The sequence below is a fragment of the Trachypithecus francoisi genome, unplaced genomic scaffold, assembly GCF_009764315.1.
Source record: "Trachypithecus francoisi isolate TF-2019V2 unplaced genomic scaffold, Tfra_2.0 Lachesis_group20, whole genome shotgun sequence".
Lineage (NCBI taxonomy): Eukaryota > Metazoa > Chordata > Mammalia > Primates > Cercopithecidae > Trachypithecus > Trachypithecus francoisi.
Genome location: NW_022681466.1, coordinates 65,580,613 through 65,593,011, shown reverse-complemented (window position 1 = coordinate 65,593,011; position 12,399 = coordinate 65,580,613). Strand labels below are relative to the sequence as shown.

The 12,399-nt window shown below is 43.6% G+C and overlaps 2 protein-coding genes and 1 long non-coding RNA gene across 3 annotated transcripts in view; 2 read left to right on the top strand and 1 right to left on the bottom strand.

The window, feature by feature from the left end:
• The window catches only part of LOC117067824, a 10,276-nt gene extending 8,566 nt beyond the window's left edge, over positions 1-1,710 (bottom strand). Inside the window, exon 1 of the long non-coding RNA XR_004430858.1 lies at positions 1,623-1,710. This is a non-coding gene — a long non-coding RNA (uncharacterized LOC117067824). The remainder of the gene's footprint in view (positions 1-1,622) is intronic.
• Positions 1-4,792, top strand: part of XAF1 (XIAP associated factor 1) — a 24,149-nt gene extending 19,357 nt beyond the window's left edge. Inside the window, exon 8 of the mRNA XM_033184855.1 lies at positions 4,660-4,792. The gene's annotated coding sequence lies outside the window, so the exon portion shown is untranslated. The remainder of the gene's footprint in view (positions 1-4,659) is intronic.
• FBXO39 (F-box protein 39) lies at positions 4,660-12,399 on the top strand. Its single transcript, XM_033184853.1, has 3 exons — positions 4,660-5,762; positions 11,526-11,702; positions 12,044-12,399. The coding sequence occupies exons 1-3, from the start codon at positions 4,740-4,742 to the stop codon at positions 12,170-12,172; spliced, it is 1,329 nt and encodes a 442-aa protein (XP_033040744.1). The 5' UTR covers positions 4,660-4,739; the 3' UTR covers positions 12,173-12,399.

Here is a 12,399-nt window from a genome sequence, read left to right as displayed (position 1 = left end):
ATGTTGGTGAGGCTGCAAACAAAGGGGAACGCTTATACACTGCTGGTAGAAATGTAAATTAGTTCAGCCATTGTGGAAAGCAGTTTGGCAATATCTCAAATAACTTAAATCAGAACTACCATTGACTCAGCCATTCCATTATTGGTTATATACCCAAAGAAATCTAGAGCATTCTGTCATAAAGACATATATACACAAATGTTCACGGCAGCACTATTCACAATAGCAAAGTCATAGAATCAAACTAAATGTCCATCAGTGGTAGAATGGATAAAGAAAATGTGGCAGCTGGGTGCAGTGTAATCCCACACCTGTAATCCCAGCACTTTGAGAGGCCGAGTTGGGTGGATCACCTGAGGTCAGGAGTTTGAGACCAGCCTGGCCAACATGGCGAAACCCCGCCTCTGCTAAAAATACAAAACTTAGCTGGGCGTGGTGGCAAGTGCCTGTAATCCCAGCTACTTGGGAGGCCCAGGCAGGAGAATTGCTTGAACCTGGAAGGTGGTGGTTGCAGTGAGCAGAGATCGTGCCACTGCACTCCAGCCTGGGCAACTAAGCAAGACTCTGCCTCAAAACAAAAACAAAAAAAAGTGGCACATATACACCGTGGAATACTATGCAGCCATAAAAAAGAATGGGCTCATGTCCTGTGCAGCAACATGAATGGAGCTGGAAACCATTATCCTAAATGAACTCATTCAGAAACAGAAAACCAAATACCACATGTTCTCACTTATAAGTAGAAGCTAAACATTGAGTACACGTGGATACAAAGAAGGGACCCACAGACACTGGGGCCTACCTGAGATTGGAGCATGGAAGGAGGGTGAGGATGGAAAAACTACCTACCTGGTACTACGCTTTTTATCTGAATGATGACATAATCTGTACAACAAACCCTGTGACATGCAGTTTACCTATACAACAAGCCTGCACATGTGCCTCCAAACCTAAAAAAAAAAGTTAAAGGAAAAACGTTTGGACTATTTTTCTTCTTTTGAACAAAGACAATGGTGTGCCCAAGGACTACAAATAAACAAGGGGAAAAAAGAAAGGTTCCAGTTTTGTCTGAAAATTCTGATTAAACCTCTGGGCCCTGCAGCCTGGAGTACCTGGAGAACTCGACACCCACAGAACCCGGCTTTGTCCCCAAAGAATTAAAAACGCCTCTGGAAAAGCTGCTCTTCCACCTTTCTTTGGGTTCCGCACTGGTTTTCTAGGGCCAGGGACGGCAACCACGGGAACCCCAGGATGAGGGCAGTGCTCAGGGAAAGGGCAGCACAAGGTGTTCAGGGAGGGAGAAAGAAACGAGGCTGGGACGGTGGGTAAGGGCCAGGTGAAGTGGAGAGGGGCGGCTTCGAAGGCCTCAGGCAGGGAGAGTGGCGGGGGGAAGCCTAGCAATGCAACCTATCCAGCAGCAAACGGCATACTCCCACCTTTCTGCCTGGGCTTTGAGGAGACCCAGTTAGGGCACCCGCCTCTGCTAGGGGAGGAAAATAGGTGGGTAGGACGTCTTTAGATTTCTCTCCCTGGTTGGCACCGGTGTGATATGGTGGACCAACCCTGGGTTCGAATCCCACCTCCCCACTTACTACACATTCTCACTGGGAAACTTTATTCACCTTCCAACACCTCCGTCTCCGTATTTGCGAAATGGATGTGTTTGTATTCCTATCTTCCTTGACGGGATGGTGGAAGCAGTTCTCTAGCTTTGTCTTGCCCAGCTAAGTCTGGTGCTTAAGGCTTTCCTTTGGGAGCTTTGAAGAGAGGAAAGTGGACCCAAGGGCTGAGCACGCTGCAGCGGCTTCGATAAAAAAAAAAAAAAAAAAAAACCCGGGGCTGGGTCAGGATGGGAAAGGCAACGAACTGAACGGGCTTGAGCCCCACGTCTTCCCTGCGTGCAGAAGGAAGGGCAGGAGCATGCCATCCTCACCTGGAGCGCCGGCCGAGCCTCCGGCCTCGCGACGCCTGGCCAGGGCCCTGTCTGGCCCTCTGCACACGGGATCCACTGACCTGGCAACTGTAAGTTTGGGACTGAGACCTGGGGGCAGGAACAGAGTCTTGCAGGTGGCGGCGCGTCACAAAGGCGGCCCGAGCTTGGTATTTAGCCTGGGCCAGAGCAAGGCGCAGACCCCGGGCGCCCACGGAGTTGGCGTCGGAGCAGCAGCGGCGCGGGCGGGGCAGGCAGGCGCGCTCACAGTCCCCGCAGCCCAAACTGGGCGCAGCCCGAGCAGGGCTCAGCGAACGGGTAACGGGCGAGCGTGGGCGGGAGCAGGCTGGGGTGGCGATGGGATGCCCCGAGGCCGGCGTAGGGGAGGCGGGCTGCTCTCATCGCCTCCTCTGGGAAGTGTCTTTGGCTGCAGGAGTTGCCGGGCCAACTCTTCTCCCGCGGTGGGTAGGACATCTTTAGATTTCCCTCCCTGATTGGCAGCTGTGTGATATGGTGGAACAACCCTGGGTTCGAATCCCATCTCCCCACTTACTATACGTTCTCCCTGGGAAACTTGATTCACCTTCCAACACCTCTGTTTCCGTATTTGTGAAATGGATGTGTTTGTATTCCTACCTTCCTTGACGGGACGTTGCAGAAGTACCTGAGCACCCACTTTCTTATTAATGGCAGCCAGCTCTTGTACAGCATTTACTATGGGGTGGGCACTGTTCCCGGTGCTTTCCAGGTATCAGCTCACTTAATCCTCCCAACACTAGGAGAAAGGCACTATTACTACCCCATTTACAGATATGAGGACTGAGACACAAAGAAATGGACTTGTCTAAGGTCATCCGACTGCAATGGGCATAGCTAGCATCCAACCCACTAAGCTATACTGCCTCTGATGGGGTCTGGGGGGGATAAGGGGAGGCTCCCAGGCATTAAATAAGACTTCAAGTCTCCTTGCAGCAACTCTTCCAGACAAACATATTCTTCCAACCCCACCCTACAGCACCAGCGTCTGATAATTTTTCTCACCTACGACCTTGCTGGCCAAAAGGTTTCATGGAGCTTTTATTTATTTGTTTATTTTATTATACTTTAAGTTCTGGGATACACGTGCAGAACGCGCAGGTTTGTTACATAGGTATACATGTGCCATGGTGGTTTGCTGCACCCGTCAACCCGTCATCTAGGTTTTAAGCCCCGCATGCATTAGGTATTTGTCCTAATGCTCTCTCTCCCCTTGCCCCCCACCCGCAACAGGTCCCAGTGTGTGATGTTCCCCTCCCTGTGTCCATGTGTTCTCATTGTTCAACTCCCACTTATGAGTGAGAACATGTGGTGTTCGGTTTTCTGTTCCTGCGTTAGTTTGCTGAGAATGATGGTTTCCAGCTTCATCCATGTCCCTGCAAAGGACATGAACTCATTCTTTTTTATGGCTGCATAGTATTCACTGGTGTATATGTGCCACATTTTCTTAATCCTGTTGATCATTGATGGGCATTTGAGTTGGTTCCAAGTCTTTGCTTCGTGGAGCTTTTAAATTGGTTTATCTCTTCTGCAGCACCTTTTAGGAGCTTTGCTTGGTGGAGTGCTGTGGAGGCCCCTAGCCTTGGGCAGTTTACAAGTGGTTGAAGAGACCTATTTCTTCCTTTGTTAAATGTTTAAGTAACTTCTTAAAAGCAGAAGGAGGACGTCAAGGGGTGTGTGGGTCCCCTGGGAGAAAAGGCAAGGACACAGATCACAGGTCAGACACTTTCCAGACTTCCCCACCTCTTCCTTCAACAGTTACCAAATCGTGTCTTCTACAGAACTCGCAAACACATCCCCATTCCCGCCACAAGGCTGGGACTCTGCTCTTGACTGTCCTTCCTCTCCCCACCCTCCCCGCAGAGTGTCCTTTCCACACCTCAGAACTCACCACGTGGCTTCCAGACATGTGACCCATCAACCTTCACGGCTCTCCGTGACCTCAGCTGGGGTTTCCCACCCTGTTCTGCTGTTACACGTCTTGAATGTAAACACAACTGTCCACAATGTAGCTAGATACCGGAAGGGGACAGGCCATGTCAGGATTCCAAAATCTTGGGGAAATGGGAAGTGGGACTCTCTGGCCTCTAGGACATAATCTTTATCCCTTCACTCAGGACCCCATGATCCAGCACCTCCCACTGCTCCCACGTGATCCAGTTCCTCCATTTCCAGCCCACGTAACAAGTTAAGTGCCAGATGACCAAACCATTTTTAGTTCCCTGAACGGGAACACGTCACATACATTCACAGTTCTGTGGCTTTGCACGTGTTGTTCCCTCTGCCCAGAATGCATCAGTTCCTCCACCACTACCACTAGGCCCACCTGATCAGCCTCACAAATCCCACTCACCCTTCAAAGCCCATCTCAGATGTCACCTCCTCTGAGCAGCCCTCTCTACTTCCAAACACTGTATTTAGCCAAACAGAGTAAGTCACCCTCCATGTGTGCTACCCCGCACTAGAGTCTGCCTGAACCTTCCCACTCTCTCACAGGGTTATAATGGAGTACTGGTCTGTATCCCTGGATAGACTATGAAATCCTTGCAGGTGTGGACTGTATTATGAATGTATCATTGAACCACCCACACCTAGCACGGTGCCTAATGCACTTGGGACCACAGGGAAAGCTGGTTCATTTGAGTTTCATCTCTGTTTGACAGGTAATGGCTCTTCTTTTTTACTCCCCACAGAAAGCAAGTGATTGCTTTCCTTTCCTCATTTTCGGAAGCCCTGCCTAACACACAGCTGCACTCTACATCCCAGTTCCTGGATGGACGAAAAAAGTGAACTGATCCAGCCCCAAGACCAGAGCTGCTGGGCCACTCTGCCCGACGTGTGTCTGTGCCGTGTTTTCTGGTGGCTAGGAGACAGGGACAGGTCCAGGGCTGCTCTTGTCTGCAGAAAGTGGAACCAGATGATGTATTCTGCTGACCTCTGGCGGTACAGGACCATCACCTTCAGCGGGAGACCTTCCAGGGTACATGCATCTGAAGTTGAGTCAGCTCTTTGGTATGTTAAGAAGTTTGGTCGTTATCTGGAGCGCCTGGAGGTCAAATTCCTGAATCCTTACAATGCTGTCTTGACCAAGAAGTTCCAGGTCACCATGCGGGGCCTCCTGTCTTGTCTGAGTAAGAGCAACAACCGTCTGAAATCTCTTTCCATCCAACATTTGGAGCTGGACCGCCTGGTGTGGAGGAACAGCATCAGGAGCTCATTCATCAGGAGCTTGAGCTTCTTCTTAAAGAAGATGGGCAAACACCTGGATTACCTCAACCTAAAAGGGGCCAGGCTGACCGTGGAGCAAGGCTGCCACATTCTTGACTCCCTCAGCCACCTGAGGAATGAGAATGTGATCTCGGAACTCAACATCGAGGACTACTTCAGTCATCACCTTGCTGTCTACAGCAGCCCCCAGTTCAAAAAGACCATGTCCACATTCCACAATCTTGTGTCGCTGAACCTCAACTACAACTGTATCTCCGACGAGCTGCTTGAGAACTTGTGTGAGAACGCCAGCACCCTCTGGACCATAAACATCAAATGCCACATTCATGACCCCCATGGACAGGTCATCTGGGGTATGTCCTGGGCCAAGCTGGCCAGGCAGGCCACCAATCTGAAGGTGAACTTCTACTTTGAACGGATCATGAAGTACGAACGCTTGGCCCGAATCCTCTTGCAGGAGATCCCAGTCAGGAGCATCAGTCTGAGAAGCTGCTATTTCAGTGACCCAGACTGGTCCATGAGACCCACTCTGACAGATCTCCTGCCCACCTTCCGGCACACTCTGCAGGTAGGTAGGACTTGTGAGCAGTGACTGCTGTTTAGGTGACTGGCTTCCCCAGAAGAAAGCCCACTGCTGCCTGCTCTTGGCTAGGCTCCCAAATGTTCACTCAATCTCAAATTGAAGTTCTAGCAAATATCACCAACTAAGCCTCCTCACCTCCTCCCAAGACCACAGTAGGCAACAAAAGCTGCTACTCACTTCCTCTGTGTGGTAGACACAAGGAATTATCTGGTTAGCTGTCAGCCAGGGAAAGCCCCTAAATCCCCACTCAGAGCTATGAAGCCTGAGCCTGGAGGTGCCCTGCAGGTGAAGAGCGGCTGGGCTGCCTCTTCCTACCTTTCCACCAGGTCACAGCAGCATGCAGGAGACCCTGTGACTCCTGTGGTCAGATCTCAGTTGGGGGATCTGTCTGGTTATAGCAGTGCCAGTGCCTGGTAACCGGGGAGATAGAATGGGGAGGACCGGGCCAGACAAAAAGTCAAATTGGATTTACACAACCGAAGAACTCAGAGTTTTGGGCTGTTCCCTAATCTAGCAGCTTTCTCATCTGTAAGATCAGGATCATTTTGTCTTTCCAAGGACCTCCCAGTGGTTGCGACAATTGATATTAACAGGTTTATGTATCTCTACAAACATAGATGGACTGCAAGGTGCTAGTACCTCATTAGGGATCCACATAACCCTAAGGTGGGGTAGGGCAGACATCATCATGGTGCTTGCGTGCTGCAGAAGAACTTGAGGTTCAGTGACCAGCCCACAGTCACCCAGCCAGTCCACTGCAGGGCTGGGACGAGCACCTTGTATACTCCAAGTACACTGCCTCCAAATTCCAAGTTTTGCAAACTTGGATGAGATCACCATCATTCTCACATCTCTTCCTCTAAGAACTACATGTCCAATCTCCCTTATCTAAAAAGCCACCAAATTCCATTAACACCAGACCTGTCCTACAAGAAATGCTAAAGGGAGTTCTTCAATCTGAAAGAAAAGGGCATTAATGAGCAATACGAAGTCATCTGAAGGTACAAGATGTATAGTTACTATTACTTACTGGTAATAGTAAGTACGCAGAAAAACACAGAATATTGCAACACTGGAATTGTGGTGAGTAAACTACTCATATCCTAAGTAGAAAGACAAACATATAAGCTGATCAAAAATAATAACAACAACAACTTTTCAAGACCTTGACGGCACAACAAGATACAAATAGAAACAACAAAAAGTTAAACTGTAGGGAGACAAAGTTAAAGTAAAAAGTTTTTATTCATTTGTTTATGCAATGAGTGTTAACTTGTCATCAGTTTAAAATAATGAGTTATAAGATATTGTCTGCAAGCCTCATGGTAATCTCAAATCTAAAAACATACAACAGATAAATAAAATAAAAAGCAAGAAATTAAACATAACTCCAGAGAAAATCACCTTCCCTAAAAGGAACACAGGAAGGAAGAAAAGAAGGAAGAGAAGACCACAAAACAACCAGAAAACAGATAACAAAATGGCCAGAGTAAGTTCCTACTTAATAATAACATTGAATATAAATGGACTAAACCCTCTAATCAAAAGATGTAAGTGGCTGAACAGATTAAAAAGAAAGACTCAGCTATCTGCTGCCTACAAGTAACATATTTCACCTATAAAGACACACATAGATTGAAAATAAAGAGATGGAAAATGATATTTAATGCCAACAGAAACCAAAAAAGAGCAGCAGTAGCTATGCTTATATCAGACAAAATAGTTTTCAAGACCAAATCTATAAAAAGAGACAAAGAAAGTCATTATATAATGATAAAAGAGTCAATTCAGCAAGAGGATATAACAATTGTAAATATATATGCACTCAACACTGGAGGACCCAGACATATAAAGCAAATATTATTAGGGCTAAAGAGAGAGATAGACCCTGATATAATAACAGCTGGAGACTTCAACATCCCCCTTTCAGTATTGAGTAGATCTTCAAGACAGAAAATCAACAAAGAAACAGCAGACTTAATCTGCATTAGGAACAAAAAGGGCCTAAAGGATATTTACAGAAATTTTTATCCGATGGCTGAAGAATACACATTCTTCTCCTTAGCACATGGATCATTCACAAGGATAGGCCACATGTTAGGTCACAAAAAAGTCTTAAAACATTCAAAAAATTGAAATTATAACAAGCATCTTCTCTGACCACAACAGAATAAAACTAGAAATTAATAACAAGAAAAATTTTGGAAATTACATGAACACATGGAAATTAATATGCTCCTGAATAACCAGTGGTTCATGAAGAGATTAAGAAGGAAATTGAAATATTTTTGAAACAAACAATAATAGAGACACAACATACCAAAACCTGTAGGATACAGTGAGCAATACTAAGAGGGAAGTTTATAACTATAAGCGCCTACGTCAACAAAGAAGAAAGACTTCAAATAAACATTCTAATGATACACTTTAAAGGACTAAACAAACCAAGGGCAAACCAATCCCAAAATTGGTAGAAGAAACAATAAAGATTGGAGCAGAATAATGCAAAAGATCAAGGAAATAAAGTTTTTGCAAAGATAAACAAAATTGACAAACCATTAGCCAAAATAAGAAAAAAATGAGAGAAGACCCAAAGAAATAAAATCAGAGATGAGAAAGGAGACATTACAACCAATACTGGAGAAATACAAAGGATAATTAGAGCCTATAATGAGCAACTATATGCCAATAAATTGGAAAACCTAGAAGACATGGATAAATTCCTAGACACTTACAACCTACCAAGATTGAACCATGAAGAAATCCAGAACCTTAACAAACCATTGACAAGGAACAAGATAGAAGCTGTAATAAAAAGTCCTGAAGCAAAGAAAAGCCCTTGACCTGATGGCTGTACTGCTGAATTTTATCAAATATTTAAAGAAGAACAAATACCAATCCTATTCAAACTACTCCAAAAAAATAGAAGCAGAGGGAATACTTTTAAACTCATTCTACAAGGCTGGTATTACCCTGATACCAAAGCCAGATAAGGACACATCAAAAACAAGAAAACTATAGGCGAATATTCCTAATGAACATTGATGGAAAACTTCTCAACAGATTACTAGCAAACCAAATTTGACAACACATTACAAAGATCATTAATCAAAGACCAAGTGGGATTTATCAAAGGGATGCAAGAATGGTTCAAAATATGCAAATAAATCAATGTGATACCTCATAACAACAGCATGAAGAAGAAAAAACATATGATTATTTTAATCAATGCTGTAAAAGCATTTGATAAAATTCAACATCCCTTCATGATTAAAACTCTCAAAAAACTGGGTGTAGAAGGAACATACCTCAATACAATAAAAGCCATATATGACAGACCACAGCTAGTATCATATTGAATAGGGAAAAACTGAAAGCCTTTTCTTTAAGATCCAGAACAAAGTAAGGATGCCACTGTTACCACTGTCATTCGACATAGTACTGGAAGTCCTAGCTAAAGCAATCAGCTGAGAGAAATAAAGGGCATCCAAATAGAAAATGAAGTCAAATAATTTTTGTGTGAAGATGATGTGATATTATATTTGGAAAAACCTAAAGACTCCACCAAAAAAAACCATCAGCTAAAAAAATTCAGTAAAGTTGCAGGATACAAAATCAACATACAAAAATCAGTAGCATTTCTATACGCCAACAGTGAACAGTCTGAAAAATAAATAAAGAAAGTAATCCTGTTTACAATAGCTACAAATAAAATTAAATACCTAGGAATTAACCAAAGGAATGAAAGATCTCTACAATGAAAACTATAAAATATTGATGCAAGAAATTGAAGAGGACACAAAAAATGGAAAGATATTCTATGTTCATGAGTTGAAAGAATCAATATTGTCAAAAATGTTTATACGACCCAAAGCCATCTACAGATTCAGAGGTATCCTATCAAAATACCAATGACATTCTTCACAGAAATAGAACAGAGAATCTTAAATTTATATATATATGGAACCACAAAAGATTCAGAATAGCCAAAGCTGTCCTGACCAAAAAGAACAAAACTGTAGAAACCACATTACCTGACTTCAAATTATACTGCAGAGCTATAGTCACTAAAACAGCATGAGACTAGCATAAAAACAGATTTCGAGTTCCTTATATATTCTGGTTATTTATTAATCCCATAAAGACCAACAGAACAGAATAGAGAACCCAGAAACAAATTCATTCATCTATAGTGAACTCATGTTTGACAAAGGTGTCAAAAACATACATTAGGAAAAGGACAATCTCTTCAGTAAATGGTGCTAGGAAAACTGGATATCCATATGCAGAAGAATGAAACTAGACCACTATCTCTTGCCATATATGAAAATCAAATCAAAATGGACCGAAGACTTCAATCTAAGACCTCAAACTATGAAACTACTACAAGAAAACGTTGTGGAAACTCTCCAGGACATTGGACTGGGCAGAGATCTCTTGAGTAGCACAGGCAACCAAAGCAAACATAGACAGATGGGATCACATCAAGTTAAAAGGTTTCTGCACAACGAAGGAAACAGTCAACAAAGTGAAGAGACAACACACAGGAAGAATGGGAGAAAATATTTGTAAGCTACCCATCTCACAAGGGATTAATAAATAACCAGAATATATAGAGCTCAAACAACTCAATAGGAAAAAAAATAGTAATCCAATTAAAAATGGGCAAAACACCTGAACAGGTATTTCTCAAGACATATAAATGGCAAAATAGATATATCAAAAGGTGCTCGACATCACTGATCATCAGAGAAATGCAAATCAAAACCACAATGAGATATTATCTCACCCCAGTTAAAACGATTTTTATTCAAAAGACAGGCAATAGCAAATGCCGGAAAGGATGTGGAGAAAAGGAAATTCTTATATACAGTTGGTGGGAATTTAAAGTAGTACAGCCACTGTAGAGAACAGTTTGGAGGTTCCTCAAAAAACTAAAAATAGAGCTTACATGCGATCCAGCAATCCCACTGCTAGGTATATACCCCAAAGAAAGAAAGTCAATATATTAAAGAGATGTCTGCACTCTCGTATTTATTGCAGCACTGTTCACAATAGCCAATATTTGGAAGCAACCTGAGTGTCCATCAATGGATAAAGAAAATGTGGTACATACACACAATGGAGTGCTATTCAGTCACAAAAAAAACATGAGATTCTCTCGTTTACAATAACATAGATGCAACTGAGGTCGTTATGTTAAGTGAAATACGTCAGGCTCTGAAGGACAAACGTTGCATGTTCTCACTTATTTGTGGGAGCTAAAAATTAAAACAATTTAACTCATGGAGATAGCAAGTAGAAGGATGGTTACCAGAGGCAGGGAAGGGTAGTAGGGGGTGGAGAGGGAAGTGGGGATGGTTAATGGGTACAAAAAAAGTTAGAATGAACAAGATCTAGTATTTGATAGCACGACAGGGTGTCTATAGTCAATCATCATTTAATTGTACATTTTAAAATAACTAAAAGAGTATAATTGGATTGTTTGTAACACAAAGGATGCTTGAAGTCACGGATACTCTATTTACCCCATTGTGATTATTACACATTGTATGCCTACAACAAAATATCCCATATACCCCGTAAATATATATACCTATGTACCACAAAAATTAAAAACTAAAATTAAAAGCCCCCAAACCATCATAGCTATCAGGCCCAGAGCCAGGTCGTGGAACTGTTACAGGACAACCCAGCCAGTCTCAGCATCTCTGCCCACACACATCTTCCCTTTCGGTGCTTTTCCAGAAATTAACTTTTGAATTCAACAACAACCACGAGTCACTCGACGAGGAGCTGCTCCTCCTCATCATATCCTGCAGGAAGTTGTTTTACTTCAAAATCTGGGCTTTCCTTGATGTTAGGTTTGTGGAGCGGATCCTGAAGAGTCAGAAAGAACGGCAGTGTGCCCTGCGCACGCTCAAGGTAAGCGGCCCCCAGGCTGGTTCCACGGGGTGGAGTGGGGGCATCCGGGAATGGCACTTCCGCTCTGGAATGAAGGGCAGAGATAAGGCAATGAACAGAATCATCTGTTCATTGGAAATCAGCAGTTTCACAGAAGGGAATTTGGAGCTCTTTTTTCTAGCAGTTGGGTTTGGTCTTTTCCTGATTCTGCCAACATATTTTCCTGATTCAACAACTGTATATGTAGATCATTTAAGTTATTGTCAAGCCCTGAAAAGTGTAGTCACAATGTGTGTGTGTGTGTGTGTGTGTGTGTGTGTGTGTGTATGCTCATATGTGGATGTATTTCTCTGTTGACACAGGTGAGAATTTATACAAACAGATATGAGACGAATGAAGAGGACAGGACCCTGCGGGAAATTTACAGGAAGTATAGAAAGCTGATCGACTCAGAGCTTAGCTATTTTGTCATCGCATACCCTATGATGTAATGAACACTCTATAAATGAAGAAAGCTAGGAGCACTTTGAACTTGAAAATCATTTTTCTTAGAACTACACTCGGGCATGGCCAGCCCTTTTGCTCCTCTCTCTTCCCCACCTCTCTCTCTTTTTTTTTTTTGGTCAGTTCAATACCAACACGAGCAGCCCAGCAAAGGCTGAGACTGCCGATGACCTGAAGGCTCCAGGTGGCTTTAAAGCACTATGTTTACCAACTA